At 38.8% G+C, this 17,903-nt stretch overlaps 2 protein-coding genes across 2 annotated transcripts; both read right to left on the reverse strand.

The window, feature by feature from the left end:
- Positions 1–760: 760 nt before the first annotated feature.
- LOC127765654 (E3 ubiquitin-protein ligase UPL7) lies at positions 761–11,856 on the reverse strand. Its single transcript, XM_052290593.1, has 14 exons — positions 11,715–11,856; positions 11,498–11,620; positions 9,890–10,130; positions 8,020–8,600; positions 6,488–7,456; positions 6,063–6,397; positions 4,984–5,262; positions 4,629–4,881; positions 3,623–3,793; positions 3,438–3,530; positions 2,897–3,004; positions 1,408–1,524; positions 1,233–1,322; positions 761–1,081 (listed from the first exon to the last, which is right to left on the reverse strand). Exons 1-14 carry the CDS (start codon positions 11,742–11,744, stop codon positions 998–1,000), a joined length of 3,474 nt encoding a protein of 1,157 aa, XP_052146553.1. The 5' UTR covers positions 11,745–11,856; the 3' UTR covers positions 761–997.
- Positions 11,857–12,962: 1,106 nt separating this feature from the next.
- LOC127767316 (GATA transcription factor 18) lies at positions 12,963–17,367 on the reverse strand. The gene is made up of 8 exons (XM_052292604.1): positions 16,976–17,367; positions 15,879–15,965; positions 15,658–15,794; positions 14,627–14,746; positions 14,428–14,533; positions 13,661–13,720; positions 13,494–13,582; positions 12,963–13,418 (listed from the first exon to the last, which is right to left on the reverse strand). Exons 1-8 carry the CDS (start codon positions 17,270–17,272, stop codon positions 13,355–13,357), a joined length of 960 nt encoding a protein of 319 aa, XP_052148564.1. The 5' UTR covers positions 17,273–17,367; the 3' UTR covers positions 12,963–13,354.
- Between the last annotated feature and the right edge of the window lie 536 nt (positions 17,368–17,903).

Consider the following 17,903-nt stretch of genomic DNA (forward strand, 5'->3'; position numbering starts at 1 on the left):
TTATAACATATGGCACAACCTCGGTATTATGATATACATTGAGCACAAATTTACTTATAATTCTAAAATAAAATGTGCATATAAAATTGTTAACTATAAAATTCTTGAATAAGGTTGACAGTTTAACTCTTCGCTACTTTAAAGAAGAATGTTGGTAGTATGTTAACATTAATAAAGGTGAGGTTTTGTAAAACATATATACCATCAAACCTGTGTTTATGTGTTACACGTCATAATACATGTGGTTTTGTGTAACTTGTGTAACTTTGACCATATAAAACAGGGGATTTCAGAAAGTTACTCAAAAAATAGTAAGTAATAAATCTATTAATCCCTTTAGGTGGGACCAAATTACAACAGCTTGAATTGCTGATTGGATGCTCCAAGGAGGAGAAAATTGGAAAATCTGGCTATCCATGGACCAGATTATAATGGCTCAGATTAAAACAAGAGACCATGTTAGAAACAACTCTGTAATTATTAACTTTGAATTTCTTAATACATTGCAATTTTAAGACAAGTACGACTCGATGCTTACTAATTCCGAATTTTGAAATCCCGACTCCTGAAAAAAATTATAACTAACACTCCAAACGAACTTTCTATTTACTAATTAAGAAAAAAACTACGATTTAAACCTAATCTCAGAATTATTATATCAAGAAAACTTTAAAGCTAGTGCAAAAGGCATCACTGTGTCATGACTCATGATACTATACATAATTTTATAATTACTGATTTTGATTTTAGGAACTATTAATAAAATCAAATTGTTTGGTTCCTGAGAACTTAAACCAAAATTTACATACAACTTTCAATAGAGTTTCGATGACAAGTTTGATATTAAATCAATGCGAATATGCAGGTTATCATCGGAATAGGCAGATAAATTTACAGCGATGCACATACCAATTACAAGTGCATTATCTAGGCTATGGCACTCAATTCACGTGCCAAACCCAATTTTTTAATCTATCCACATAAAATCTTCATACCTCTACGAGAGTTCAAACCCAGTATTTGAGCTAATCGCGTATAGCAGTTTGCTCCTCAGCGTACTTGACCGTTTGTATGTTGGAAGCTGGAAAGTAATAAAATGAACAGAACAGGTCAAATAAAATGCAGCAATTTGGCATCGATGCCTATAAGAAATTAGGAACATGCGATGAGAAACATGTAATAAAAATTATCATATTAGCAGGGTGCATAGATAAAAGCAATATAGTTTTTACCTTGAGTGTGTTATAGCACGTGGAAGCAGATGGAAGACGATCCACGTCCTGGCCTCCAATTGTAGCCCAAAGTGTAACATCACATGGAACCTAGACAAAAACGATAGAACATAAAAAATTGAACAATGAGCAGTACAAAACAATCAATGTACACACAGGACTATAAAAACCAAACCTTATGAATTGTGAAAGAAGGCTGCAAATACTTGAATCCAAGTAATGGAGCTCGGGAACAGCTTGTCACAAACTTCAGTAGCATGCAACGTTCTGTTGGCTTAAATCCTTTGATAACCTGCACATTCCAAAAACCATATTTTTATTATGATCATTCCACTTCAGCCTTCACCAAAATTTCTTTTGTTTATTGTCAATCAGTAAAAATAGCTTCATCTTTGATAATAAGCTAATACGAGTAGCTTCCATCCTTTGTCTTGGAGGCACCTTTTCAAGGGAGATCTCTTCTTTTTAGATTAAATGAAAGATTGGATCTTGTCGTTGTAATTTTTTGTACCTTCTGATTTTATCAATAAAAATTTAACTGTAGGGGCCCTCCCATGCTGTTTCTTGTTTAAAAAAAAACAAAAATAGTTGTATTTAGCTAAAGACCAGTTGATTTTGTGCATCACATGCCAACAGACACTAAAGAGCAAGACCATATGGCCACAAAAAGTAAACAGAGAAAAATATCATATTCAACAAATGTACGAGCAAGTGCATACGCCACAAGCAAATAGCCTGGAGATACTGTTTTACAAAAGGAAAAAAAAAGTGACAGTTTTAAGCCCCCGGCAGCCCAGGATAGTAGTAAAAATGATTGCAAAGACCACAGACTAAATTAGTTTCTCCATCTAGAACAATACCAACTGTTCTCTTTTTTTGGAAGTAAACAATACCAATTGTCAACATGTGTCTGGGCATCTGGCAACCAACTTCCTCCAACCAGAGGCGAGATTGCAACGCAGCAGTAAAATACTGACTTCAGTCCTCACCACACAGTAGAATATAATAGATGAACTAAGCAATTTCCAAATCTGACATGTGTTTGCATCGATCTTGGCAGTCAAGCTGATGATAAGTAAAAAAAAAAACTTCCCTTATTATAAACCTACAAGTAAAACAACAAATAGCATGGGGGTAGATATGTCTACTCCAAATTGTTGGTTGATTTTATCAGCTATTTGCCGGTTAGTTAATTGGGAAATCCATTTCATAACAAAGAGGTAGAGTTAGTTTTGTGATGGGTAAAATTAATTCTTAACGCAAAGGAAAGGGACTTTGAGTTCTCTGCCAAAACCCTAAAACCCTAATTTGCCTGATCGGCTTGAGCGCTGGAAGGGATTCGGCGATCTCGGGAATTTCCATTGACGCAAGAAAAAGAAGGAAAGTCAAAGGAAGAAAAGAATTAGAAAGGGAAGGAAGAACAGAGAGTAACTTCAACCCAGATGGCTTCTCAAGCAGGTCAGTAGATCAAAATATTCCGCATTAAGCAGAGGTGACCGTGTATAGGCTAAACATTGAGATTATGTAATTTTTAGACTCCAACACAAACGAAAATCCAACTGATATCCACATATTAGTTTGTATGTTCTACCTATACATAACTTTGCACTTGATGTTTCTGATAGCATTAGGAGAAAAAAAAATGAATTCAGATGAATATATACCTCCCAGAAGAGTTTAACAGATCGACTTGACTCGGTATAACCACCAGTATACTTGGTGTTGTTCCGAAGATCATCGACATCAAAATCCTGTAATCCGCCTGAAAGCAGCTGTATGTGGCAATCATAGTCATACATTAGCAGTATTTCCAAAAGTGCAGACTATCATAGTTTTATTTCTGAAACAGTATAGCAAATACAAACTAATAGCCGATAGCACATAGCAGGAAATAGCAGGAACTGCATGTCAGTCATACAGTACATTTTGGGTTATACCTGATATAATTGGGTTTTTGGCTGTGTGAAAATTAGTCTGTTTTCATTACATGTGTGAATGGAAGGACATGCACCTGTTCCGTTTGGAATTCTGTTGCTTAGACCAAGTTCAATTTCAAAATATAATATGATCATGTGGACTTCACAATATTTGAGTCTTCAAGTTCTATGTTTACGAGTTCTATGTTTTATGGTTCCAACTTAAATATTTTAAATTCCTTTTTAGCATCACTTGTAAAGGAAAAGTTTGTTTCAGTATTCATGTTACCTGATTAAATTCGTTAGCATTAAACAAGCTCAGCCAAGATGGTGAAATGAGATCACCGAGTCCTCTGTAAAATGCATTTGCAAAAGGCAGTATCTGCAAGAGATTATGGTATTATCAAAAAGGCTGCTTATTGATAAAGAACAACAGTTTTTAGAACATACAAGAAAGCAAACCAAGTAACAAACCTGACGATTGAGCTTGTAGTCTGCTATAGCATGAACATAGTGCAATTTATTTTCATTTGTAACTGAGATGTTTTTACCACCAGGCCTCAGTTCATGGACAATTCTTCTACCACCCAACTCTTCAGTCAGAGTAAAATCCAAACATAGGTCCTCAACGTCCCCTTCATAGTGCTGTTTCAAGGAAAGGCCAGTTTGAAAACATAAGGATGAAAACATCAGAAAGGCACTAGATTGTTTGTGTAAAAAAGATGACACAAAAATAGCATCCCCATAACATTTGTCGCACCCAGAAATTCATGATGCAGAATTCCAGACTATATGTGTATTAAATCCCCGTCCAGGACCAGCTGGGGTACAAAAGAGACAGTTGGTATACAATGCACGTCTTACATATCACAAACCAATGGGGTCCACCAGCGTGTATCCCTAAGTACACGAAGGTAGATCCCATTGAGAGGAGGAGACTTGTCATGTCAACTTGTTGCTGCCTGGAGAGTCTGCATAAGCATAACTTTCCTCCATGGAGTTTGAGGCTGGAGGGAGGTGCACAGTGAACCTTGTCTCTTGTGTTCCCTGGGTCCCTGGCTAGTCCTGGATGGGGATTTAATACACATATTGTCTGGAATTCTGTATTGTGAATTACCGGTCGTGACAACATCATACACAAAAGCAGTGAAAATTAAATATCATATATGGTCTCTATATTAGAAGTGATATACTTGGTAAACATCAGTCAACAGAAAACCACAAAAACTTAATTGAGGTTTAGATCCATGTTTTATATTGAGTCAGCCGAAACTAATGACATGTCTTGAACATAAAGAATGGATGATGTTTCGAGATTGAAAAAACAGGCAATGCAGCAATGGCCATAGCTCAATTGATATTCATCAACGTACTAAGAGCATGTAAATTGCTACTTTCAGTAGCATAATAATTCAAATGTTTTTTTTGGGTCTAGAACAAGATTACAGCAGAATCTTTTTCTTAAAGAAAAAAACAGTACCTTGAGTTGCATTAGACTTCTGTAAAGCTCAGAATCAAGAGTTGATAGTTCATCCAAAAAACTATAGCGCCCAAGAAGTTTCTGCACAAATACAGGTGAAAAACAATAGTCCAATAGAATTCCTTCATAGAGCGCTTTGCCAACAACTCGGCCAAGAAATTCAATCATATCGATGCCATTATCCAAAAGTTTAGCTGAATTGCTTGGAATTAAGCTGCTATCAGATGCTGATGCTTGTGAAAAAAGCCCATATCTGTTGTGAGGGGACAGAAAACAAGTCAGTGAAAACATATATAAACATTCTGAAGTGGAAAACTAAAATATTGAAGGGCTAAAATTTCCACAGTAGGCATACTTTGGACTGAAGGCAGCTTTAGACAGATCCGTCAAAAACTCCTTTGATAGACCACCATAGTCCAAACCAGCTTCAGGAAGGCCACACTCACTGACAAACGACACATGAATGCAAGACTTCAATTTTGATCCAAGACAGTTCAACTGTCTATATCCATCTTCAACAATGTGACCTCGACGAATAACTATCTCAATAGATCCTGGACCTGGCCCAGATACTTCTCCAGTAACTCTTCGGGATGCTTTGTCCAACTCAATAAATTCTCTAAACATCTGCACTCTGAGTAAAAGCCATTAAATCTGTTAAGAGCAAATAGCACTTCTGTAACAGAGAAAAGTGCTAAAATATTAATGGAGTTCCCTGTTTTGTACACATATGGGCCTCACTAATAGGGTGGTTCACTTGAATAGCATGATTTGACACAAGAATCAATCCTTATGGATTGACTCTTTGAAAATATTTAATAAATTAGGTGTTGTGCATTAAAGTACTACTGCTAAGCTAGAACAGCATTGCATCGAGTGCTTAACTGTAATATTAGTAAATAAAGCCTCTAGATAAGTTCTGATGATGGAACATGTCCTGCTAAGGGCTAACATTTGAGCTAATATTTAAGAAATCCCAGACGAAAATGTTAGAAACAGTTATGCAAGTGAAAATGTTCAGATAGCGTGATGAAATTGAGATGAGCTTTTTGGTCAAATGAAGCATCGCTAGTGGAAAATAAATGGGCTAATCAACTCTCCTCAACCAACAAATGTAGCAAGACTAAAAATGATAATTAAAAAAATCTAAACTTTTTGATCAAATGAAGCATCGCCTCTTGGCAATCTGAACTTTCCAAAAATAATAATTAAAAAAATATTTTACACGGTATGAAACACGAGATTTACATGGCAACTGGCAAGAGAGAACTGATGCTGCAGGAATTAGGTTATGCAAGTATTGCTGTTAGATCTACAAATGGTGTATGGAAGTAGCCACTAGGGGCAATAATCGAATATCTAAATGATACAGTAATGACTTATTGAGTTTAGAATGTTTAGATTTTTTTTCAAGAGCTAAACAAAGTTGGATACCTTTCCTCAAATGGATATACATGTGGTATTGTAGTAAGTACAGAGCTCCGGATAGGAATTCCAGAAAACTGATTTCCTGGCAATGTAGCAAATGCTGCCTCATGGGCTCTGGCAGCCGCTGCGATTGGAATTCGGCCATTCCTAGCAGGTGCCAGCCACAGAGAAATAGGACAAAACTTGTGTCTGCTGTCCCTTTCATACAGTAGATTAAGACATCTCACAGTCACATCTATAAGTGGTTTGCTGCTGCTTCCACCATTCTGAATGAAAGTACTGTATACGAACGTATTGAGTGAAGATGCAATCTTTCGCTGCTGCTCTAGGGTAAAAGGAACCTGCGGATTCAGAGAAGTTTAAACACATAACCAAGATGTGCAGAAAAGGAGGTGGGGTGAAGTAGGTTGTGGTTGTGAGCCAATCTTTACCTGCTTCTCGTAAAACTCAATATCATCTAGCACAAGCAATAGGTGTCCATACGTAGCACAAAACAGATACAACATTTGCATTAAATCCTTTCCAATACACTCAGATCCTTGTCTCATGGCTTCAATATCCCATAAAATTAATGCTTCACCATTCTGCTCAGAATTTAAAGGATTGTCAACCAAATTTGTATCCTCTGCGTCATTTGATTTTCCTGTAATCTTCTGGAACACATTCGACCACTTGTTTGATGTATCCTTGAAATTTCTTCTTTGCCTCATGGAGGATACATGCTCACCTGAACTACTTGTAGCTGATTCTCTTTCATGTTTTGGTCCTTGTAATTTGTGGACTGCTTGTCCAAAGATATATATTTCTAATGCCCCCCATAAATCAACAAGAAATCCAGGGGTGAATGAGAGCATGTTGAGAATAGGTAATGAACCAATAGATGGACTCAGTAAAGAGAAAATTCGGAGCATGTGATAGTAAAAGCATACAATGTCCAGCAATTTTAGGCTACGCGAATGGGTCTGTGTATCTGGGTCATGATTATTTTGCCTCTTGCACACAGCATCCTCCTTTGCCAACACCAAAAGTTTCCTGAGGTGCCACTGCTGGTAAATTGGCTTCAGAAGATCCATAAACAGTGTTCTGCTGCAGCTGTCACTGGTATCATTTTCCTTGATGAAAGATGTATCAACACTATCACCAAAACTAAGAAGCATTTCCTTGATCTCCTCAAAAAATTTCAGTAAGCTTTGGGAAACACAGTTAATTGCATCAACATATAGGCAACAATCTAGCCCTTGAACAAAGCACCCTGAATTGGATAAATCATCATGCTCTGTAGCTAAAGTTACAAGATTTCCAAGAGCCCATCCACAGTAGGGAATGGTACCAGAACCACCACTAGAAACCCCTGACTTCTCCAATTTAGTTATTTCCTCAAATATTTTGTCCTTGGAGATCTGCTACCACCTGCCATGCCTTGATCAGTTTCGCACTCACAATATGTCAATATTTAAAAAAATAGCATGGCACCTAAAATTATTAAATCAAATTGTTGGCCCCTATTAAGCATGTTGGTGTTCACTCAAAATCCAAAAATACCATGGAATCAACTTGTTTTATATTCCTCTAAAAAGAACTTGTTTTATATCTGCCAAAAGGATATATTTAGTCTGTAGAAGTTCTAGGCCTTACAACAAGATATAATATATCATTCATGATGTAGCACAAATTCATTTACCACTGAACCAGCGACCCAAAAAAAGTTTCAAACAAAAATGGGGGCTAGAATCAATCTCCTATGATGGTACATCAATAAACCTAATAAATACCTGCTATTAACAAATTAATTATTATTTGAAAATCAGTAGATCAACTATAGTGTGCAATTATCATGTTAGCAGCAAAAGAACTGTTGAACCTATGACTTCTAGGAGAGTCAAGGCTTCCACGGCAGCTAAATGCTATACTATACAAAATGCAATAGAGTGACTTGTCCATATCAAAATCTTGAAACTCTTACCAGTAAAATATCTAGGGATGGTTGTAGTATAGAGATGTGCTTTATAGCAGGCAACAACAGAGGTGGCAAGCGTTTGCAAAGATCCGGAATTGTGAGTATAAGTGTAAAGTATTCCTTTGAAGCACCATTTAGATCAGCACCCCTCCCTGCTCTCATAGAATGGAAAGGTCGTAGCGCAATGGTGACTGCACTAGCAGTAATCAGGAACTGATCATCTGTTGAGATTGAAGAAATTTTCTTCTCCAAGGCATGAGAACCAAGATTTACTATATATCTCCTAAGACAACTATATGTACCACTCTGGCTTGCACCAATAAATTCAATCAAGCTCTCCACAGATGCATCAGCAGCTCTAGTATCCTCACTTGTAATTTTTTTCCATGTTTTGCAATCAGTTAAAGACACAGCCAACCTCATAGCAGTGTCAGTAATCTGAACCATGTTTCCATCCTTACAGCAAGAATGGTTACACCTGGCAAGAATGAATGAGCACAGTGAAATCAACTTTTTTGCCTGATAAAGCCAAATAGACCTTTCTTCTGGCGTGCCCACAGCAAAGGAACATAAATTTTTGCTTGCATCTACAGAGGAAAGATACATGTCAGTTGAAAAGGAAGGTGCAATGGTTAAATCAAAGCATGACCTGCCACAACTGACATGGGATGAAGGAATTAAAAGAGACTTGAAGGCTTGGAATGTATCGAAAGATTTGGCATTGGATAAGAGTTTGTGGAAAGTAGCTATCCATGTGCCAGAACTATGGCCTAGAAAATCACTTTTTGTGGTTTAAGTAGTTTTTTTTTTCCTTTTTTCTTGTGGTTCATGTGGTTTGACTTGGATTTCCTGTCTAGCCTACCCCAAATTGCTTGGGACTAAAGGCTGTTCTTATTGTTACTGTAATGGTTAAAGGAAAGCTAGCTCTCCAAGATAGTTCATGCTTTTTGTGTTTAACCTCATCTACCAAATGATAATTGAAGGACAGTTATGGACCTATGCATTCTAAACTAGTTATGTGGTAATATTTGTATTATCTTTAAACATGGAGGCCAGCTGGTTGGGAGCTTCTCTCTGTAGCTTAGCATGCATCTGTCCATTATTAAACAAGGTTACATATCGTAGACCCACTTCATACTTCTTGTCTATCAAAGCATAGCATGCACTTTACATTCAAATTCAAAGAACTTCTTTTTTCTTGAAACAGTAATATCTAGAGGCTACATTCCACCCCACCCCCCCCCCCCCCCAAAAAAAAAAAAAAAAAAAATCTCACCGAGAAGAGACTACCCATTTGTGCCAGCTCAGTGGATCAAGAGCCTCAAGAAAAAAGTTATTGTAATATTCCTTCCATATTGCACTGCTCAACCAAACAGTACTAATATATATATATATATATCAAAACAAATACTACCTCCATCCCTAAATATAGGGAATTTTGGTTGGATATGATGTATCCTAGTACTAAATATATGATATATATTAAAGTCTCTGTCCAGATTTGTAGTACTAGGATACATCACATCCAACCAAAATCCCTTATATTTAGGGACGGAGGGAGTATCTGCTTATCTCACGTCGACTGCAATTTCTTTTCTGTTAAGTACATAATTCCATTCTAGAACTAACAATTAGGTCATCGCCATACAAGGATTGAATAATATAAAGGATTATAATCCTTACAGCAAAAGGAAGTATTACATAAATAAATTTTTATAGGAGTTAACCACAACTAGTGGAATGGGTAAAGTAAAACATTTTTTTTCAAACTACACAGGAGAGCTGCGTGTCATTTCATTAAGGAGGAGAAAATAAAGTACAAAAAGGTCAAGATGGAAGTCGGTAAAGTCAAACTTTGATTATGAAAAAGGAATACCCATTGAGTTTATGCTATTCAAGATGATTTTGAAGCATGCCGAAATCGAGTTTAGAGTCTTGTCCTGTTGTCCCTTGTACCAGCTTGATGGTTGAGTAACGAAGAAAAGAAATGGTCTAAGCATCATGCTTGATATCCATTGTTTTGTCAGATTAATGTCAGGCTGGTTTATTAATGCTTCCCACTCTTCATGGAGCTGTTCTGAAACAATTCTTATGACTGAGTATCTTCTCCAAACACGCTGGCATAACAAAGCAAAAAACAAAAGCATCAATTGTATAAGTGTACAAGTGCAACAGTAGAGTAGTTTGAAAGAAGTACAGCAGAAATCTAGATCATATACAAGAGCACTGAGAGGGCCTTTATGTCTACTTTGGATGTATATTTCCCATGATAAAAATAACTATTTCTGCATCAAGCTTAATGGTCAGAAGAACGACCCACACACAGGAAAAAGAAACATAGTGGATTAGCATGATCCTAAAAAAATTCTACTGTCTGAGGTTGTGTCTATAAAGAGAAAGGAGATAACAATCGACTAACTGATCTCCAAACACGTTAATAATCAAGACATATTTTAAGTACTCCAGCAGCTTGCAAGGGCATCAAGTTTCTTGTCAGAGAACTCCCGGTGCTGTTTGCACTGAGGGAAAATCACATATAAACCTAATTTTAAATGTTGAACCTGCAATAAATTAATCCATTTGATTTGACCATCTGCACATCTATTGTGTGTTAAGGCTACCTACAAAGACAGGATTATCACAAACTCCTCACAAGTTTGCATCAAATTGAAAGTCTTACCCTAATGTAGCAAATTCGTGCAAACACAAAATCGTTAAATATATTACATATCAAGCCACTAATCAACTTATCAACCTGTCTAGTACTCTAGTAGCCATCCATGATTTCTCCACCTCACAGACAACTGTAGCACCAAAACCATCCTGCCAATCTAACCACATCGAGCAACAAGAGGATCATGAAGACTTCTATCCTACTTTTATGTTTTAACCATCCATCATTTTTGTGTTTCTCATACCCACATATGAACAACAGCCACATGCCTAATGACTCTGTGGACTTCTTTTTGAAATGGCCACATAAGGTGGTTCGCAGACTTGGTTAGCTGCTGATATTATTTATGCAAAAACTAATTATAAGCTTCTCAGTATCTTTGCAGGACTTTGTTAATGAAATATCTAGAAAGGCACTGAGCAATTATGGGTTTCTCAATATTCTCTACCTGTCAGACCTCTCACCCATGCTTAAACCAACTCTCAAAATTTAGCACCAGCAACACTTCCATTCAGATTGATATGCGCATCCTAAATTCGTAATCATTGTGGACCAATAATTACATCAACCTCCCAAAAAAAATCTTCATATGACCTCGCACTTAATTCAAACAAATCAAATCCATCTCCACACAATCTCCAGAAAAGCATTGCTTCTAACACACCAACAAGGCACAGCACGATCTAATCGAAGTTCGCAAAAGAATAAAACGTAAAAGTAAAAGTATATCTCATGAGGAACGACGAGATTCCCAGATAAGATCGGGAGGCTGGTAGGTAGGCCGCGGAGAGGAGAGGAGTGGAGAGGTACCTGGATGGAGAGCGCCGCGGCGGCGGCGCGGCGGAGGTGGCTGCGGAGCTGGCGCTCCTCGGAGACCTTCTGCAGCAGCGCGTCGCGGGTGATCTCCCTCGCGCTCGATCCCCTCAGGGACACCTACAGCAACCAGAAAAAAACAAAAAAAAAATCAGCCACGGTAGAGCGATGCGGAGGGAGAGGAATCTACCATGGCGTGGAGAAGAGGGGGAACCTGGCGGTGGCTGGCGGGCGGCACCGACATGGCCGGCGGGGAGGCGACGGAGATGGGCGCGGCCGCCGCGCGTGGGGGGTCGTCGTCGTCACTCGCTGAACTGGCGGCCACCCGGGTTTAGGTGAAGATGGTTCGTTTTGTTGGTTTTGAGATTTGTAACCACGCTTATATTAGGTCGGTGAAGACGCGAATATTTGGACGAATAATCCCCAAAGTCAGCGTAACTGGATGATGGGGTTTGGATAGGTGTGTGTATGTCTACGTCAGCGTAACAGTATTCCGGTAGACTTGCTTAGTAGTATTTCAGTGAGAGTGGTTACTTTTCAGTTTCTTGTTACTGCTCTATTTCGAGTTTACTTTGGGTATTTTCAATGGTGTTTTGACTTTTTTTAGCTAAATTTTCTAAGTCTAATTAAATGTATAAAAAATATAGCAATATTTTCAACCAAACAAATATATTATCAAAATATATTTGTTTGGTTAAATTTAATGAAACTTATACGTTGTTGTAAATACTACTAATTTTTTTCTATAAACTTGGTTAAAGGTAAAAAAGTCTTTAAAAAATCAAAGCGACTTAGGCTGTATTTGAGGGTGAGGGGATTGAGAAGATTAGGAAGATACGCAAAACGAGGTGAGCCATTAGCGTATGATTAATTGAGTATTAACTATTTTAAATTTCAAAATAGACTAATATGAATTTTTAAAGCAACTTTCATATAAAATTTTTTTTGCAAAAAATACACCGTTTAGTAGTTTGGAAAGCGTGCGCGCGGAAAACGAGTGACAATCTCCCCAATCTCTTTTGAAAGAACGCAGCCTTATAATACAAAAGTTTTATATAATATGAGATAGAGAGAGTACTAAAATTGATTGTTCTGTTTTTTTAAGTGATCGATTGTTCTGTTAAGATCATATGTACCATTACAATATTTGTCCGTGTAACGTGTTTAGCTTCAGAAAGAAAACGTCGTTGGATACAAACGAAATAGGAGGATGCACCCTGGACGTTTGGGTCGGGGGGTTGCTCTACACACAGCAGCCAACCAGCCAGCCATCATCATAATTCATCAACCGTAGCACGAGCTCCCTGTGAGTGGATGCTTTTTCTTTCCCCAGGGATTTCGTAACCCAGCAGGCACCGTCGCATCATCACAGGGGCTCCTTCCCTTTTGCGATGGCATCATCCCATATTCCCATCTTGACAGCGAAATGCCAATTTTAGAGAGGCATACACAAAGCAAAACGGAAAACGAAAGACAGAGACGACACATTAATACAAACTGTACAAGGATCAGTTGGTACAACTTTACAGGCGTAGTAGTTAGGAAGGGACACTAAGCACCATCAGACAACTCCCCTTCAGAAGCAGCTCCAAAGCCGGAAGTACATGACAGTCTGCTTGATGTGCTATCTTAGATGTCATGAGAATGAGGGGTTTACACAACAGGCACCAATCAGGCTCTTTATGTTAATTACAATTACATTTACATGTGCTGGCAAGCAAGAATTGTACACTTGAGGAGAATCAGTATACTTTGGTCAGGAAAAAGACCTTCTATTGTGATGTTTAGCTGTAGAGCCTGTAGGCAAAGAATCCAGAATCTTTTGGTTTCAATCATGACAGGTTAAACATAAACTTATTGTGACTGCGCCTTTGGCGCTCCTATCTCGGCTTCATTTGCCGGAGTGCTGTCGCCCATGCTGGAAAGGATATGATCCACTGTCAATCAAATCATCTGCCTGAACAAAATTTGGAACGGGAAATGTGGCACTTACACTTCGCCATGGCTTGCGGTAATGTTTTCAGGGTTTGGTACCACCAATTCCTTGTTGTCGATTCCACTCGGAGAGACAGCTGCATTGCTCTGCGGGTATGGAAATATTGACAGTTCAGGAATGATTTCATTTTCAAACTCTTGATAATAATTATTAAAAAAATGAACCTGCTCAGTTGCAACCACAGAAGATTCAACTTTTGCCTTGGGGCAATTTCTCAGGGTACCCTGCAGATACCAATTAGGCAATTACCAGACACAAGGACTAGTGCCAGCAAAGGCAAATTGCAAACATCAGAATAAGAAGTCACATAGTGATGTTTGAGATATGTTCCTTGCACAGAGAATCAGCAACATTTTCATCCCACTTCTATGCAGCAACAATAACATGAAACAAGCGGCTTAATTAACAACAATGGTAGGCTCTCTTTACTTTTATTTTTTTCGTATACCCCCTAATTTCCAAAATGACCATACCCGCAATTCTGACATATAGCTATTGAAGTCAACGGCGTACCTAGAAAGCCAACGAAAAATAAAAGAAAAGGTACAATATGACAGATATAACCATGTGTCCATGTCTTCATAATATGGTTCAAAAACCATGACTCTTTTTACCCTAGTTGGTACTGCATATACACCATTGCTGCAAGTGCATTATCAACCGCATAAGATAGCAAAACAGGGCCACTGCCTTAACATGCCCTGTACTGTAACGCCATAACAAGAGGCATGCATGCCATGAAGAATGTTTTTGCCAGTTGAACCAAGCAATGTAATTATGCAATCCACCTCCACGAAAATATTACTGTATTCTAATGCTATCAATTTATGAAATGGGATAGGTGTCCTCAAAACAAAGATGAAGAGAAGCCCATTAGTTATCAGAAAGAAAGATAAACAATAAACTAGCTCATTAATACATGCAACAATACCTTGTTAGCCCACATCAGTCCGCAGGCGTTGCACAGAGTCCTTGGACCAGCTGGACCACGGCGCATTGCCGGTGTCATTTTTTCACTAGTGCCACAATTCTGACACCTGCAACAAGTATTTTACAGAAAGAAGATAAGTCTTCTACTAAACAATAATTAGACAGAACGAGTATATAGACTATCAAAAGATAAGAAATACTTTGATTCTCGAGATAGAAAATCTTGGCCTGAACCCTGGGAAGCAAGTTCACAGCCTGGAGATAGGGACTCTCCCTCCATATTTGCTCTTCCGGCAAATTGACCCTTCCTACGTTGCATCCTGAGAGTAAGTAGAAGCAACATCAATTTTTTCAAGCCAAGTAATGTTTATCTAGTCATACAATTTAGTTGCTAGTTGATTCCATAGCTTGATGTGCAGAATTTTATGCGCCTGGGTCTGCAAACAATGTAATCCACGGGATCTATCATCCCATCCTTTACCTCCTACCTATGCCTAATCTATCTCCAGCCTAGCTTCTATCCATTGATGCTGTGCCTAGCATGTATGCGAACTATTTGTACCATCACTGCTGGCCAGGGCCCCAATCATTCTTGTCTGTCAGTATTCAACAAACACAAAATTCACAAAGGAGATGGAGCTGGAAAGATTGAGGTGACAACAATGGTGATGGCTAAAACAATCGGACACAGAAAGTAATAGGTAGCAGCATAAATCATTAGATTTTTTTTACCACAAAAAAGACTCATAACATCCATCCATTGCTCATTGATACAATGGATATGGTACATCTTGCTCTTAGTTAAAGCTACACAGAAGTACAGCTCCAGACCTCCAGTCTTAAGTCAGTTAATTTGTTACATTTTTATTCTAATGGAGCCATGCAATTAATTGTTGGAACATATTGAGCAACTAGCATCCAGGGACAACAAAAAATTGAGCTTGCATTTTTTTCTTGCAAATTATATTGGTAGATGTTCATGGTATGATCATGGAACCAATCAAGCAGTAGACACATTGATTGCTAATCAAATTGAGAACCCCTAATGAAAATGTTCATGTGCTCCCCATGGACACTAAAGCAGTTCCATCAACTAGAAGAATGAAAAAGAATGATGATTGATCTAAACAAATTTAGAAGACTGTAGCAAATCCACATGGTTCATCTATGCCTTCTTCTGTGGTAGAATTTGCAAAAGATCGGTGAATACTCAATCAGACTAGATACAAACCTGAGTGCCACTTCTTTGCGTACGGCGTAACGTATTTTTTTATCGAAATTTCTTTCCTTCCGCTTTTCACGGAACCTAATGAGTGAAGCAACCCTTTTGGCAGGAATGTCTGTTCTCTGAAGTAAATCATCATAACCCTGCAGATAATTCTAACATGAACTATAAACGAAGAAAACAATACAGATTGCCAAGCGACTATGGAACTATTTATTTCCACATACTCTGTTCTCACGTTGATTTGGTAAAACCATGTTAGCTAAACCTGGTGGCATTTCACTGCTTCCTAACAATAACAGAACAGCTTGAACCTGGAAAAAAAAACTTCATCTTATGAAAAGACAGGACCATAAAAGGGAACAAAAGAAATACCTATACCTAAATGAATATTCAGAAAACTCAACTCTGGAATAAATTTAACTTGGGATTATAGCAAGCAGTTATACAAGCCGTCATATTGTTTACATGAATCAGGATTCCAGCCAAGAACAAAAACAACAGAAAACTCGGGTCACAAACTGCACAACTGAAAAGTTCCAAGGACTAACTTGTAAGAAATAGCAAGTCATCACCATGTGTTACTAGTAATCTACGTGAGTGATAAGAACTGACATACTCCCTCCGTCCCATAATATAGCAATCAAGTAATACGATAGATACCACCTAGTACTATGAATTTGGATAGACATCTTGTCCAGATTTGTAATATAGGTGGTGTCTAATCGTAGTATCAAGTTGCTATATTTTGGGATGGAGAGAGAATCATATTAACCGTTACTAAAACTATGAGCCAGAGGATAATAGTGGCTACTTGTTGTATTGCAACTGCGAGCTTACACTAATTCAGAGGCTGGACCGCTCTGCGCTAAGTTACTAACAGTCTAAGATAGGTATACCCAATATTCAAGTCTACATGAACATGACGGTATACTTCAAACCAAATCAACCATATTATCCAAATAGAATAAATTAGTACATTTCTAGTGTTGCGTTTTTTGGTGTAACAGTATCCAACAATCAACATTGTAAACTAGCTGAAGTGACAGTAGCAAAGGAGATTCAAGTTAAAAAAAAAACAGAGGGACATTTCGTGGGAGTAGCAGTACTAATCCAGAATTCCTGAACTGTAAGAATCCTACCCACAGAATGACTCGAAACAAACAAGAAACCACAATATACCAATCATATATCCGATTGCGGCGCACGAACACTAACACGTCAAATTCCTCATCGTATCCCACGAAATTTTTGAGCTAAACATTTCCAGGACGATTGCGGAAGGAAAGCGACACGAGGTGATGAGCGGAGTAAAGAGACCGACCTTCTCAGGCGTCAGGGATTCGAACACGTAGACCTCGCCCTGGAACAGCAGCGTCAGCTGGTTCGGGCTCCCCGGCAACAACGCCGAGACCGGCTCCGGGGCCGCCGGATCCTCGGCCGGCGGCAGCTCCTCTTCATCGCCCTCCTCGTCGTCATCCTCCTCCTCGTCCTCTTCTGTGCTGTCATCCCCGTCGTCGTCGTCGTTGTCGCCGCCGCCTGCTGCTGCGTCGGCGGGTGCGTCGCGCATCACGGCGTCGGCGTCCTGGGCGGCGGCGGCGGCGGCCGCCGCGTCGGGCATGGCCGGCGGTGGCGAGGTGGGGCCGTGGGGGGAGGGGGACTCAACTCGACTCAACTGAAACCCTAGATGTGGAAATGGAAGGCGGTGATGCGGCGCTGCGGCTGTGCACTTGGTACTGGGTGTGGCCGAGCTCGGGGAACGTGCTGTGTGGTGATGCGGAGGGACAGGCAGCACCGCAGCAGCTGAGGTCCCTTCACTTGTTTTTTTTTTTTTTAAAGTAAAGTCCATCACCGGTCTCTAAACTTATACCGCTGTGTAATCCCGGTCCCTAAACTCGCAAATCGATTGTTCAGATCCTCAAACTTGTTCGACTGTGTTATCCCGGTCCCTAAACTTGCAGATCACTCGTTTAGATCCTCCAACTTGTTCAGTTGTGTCACCCCGGTCCCTAAATTTGGATTTGAATATCATCTAGGTCAAATAGGACGGGCTAAAGACTTTATATTTAAATATAACTCATAACTTTTTCATGTAAACTCTAATGAAAACAAACTTTATATCAAACTTGTAGCCCTCGACGCGATCTACAACTTTGTAGTTGAATTTTTTTTATTTTAAGTCATTTTTTGTCCCAAAATGTAATTTTAAAATTAAAATTTCAAAATCTATAAACATGCAACAATATTTTGGG

The sequence above is a fragment of the Oryza glaberrima genome, chromosome 3 (genome assembly GCF_000147395.1).
Source record: "Oryza glaberrima chromosome 3, OglaRS2, whole genome shotgun sequence".
NCBI lineage: Eukaryota > Viridiplantae > Streptophyta > Magnoliopsida > Poales > Poaceae > Oryza > Oryza glaberrima.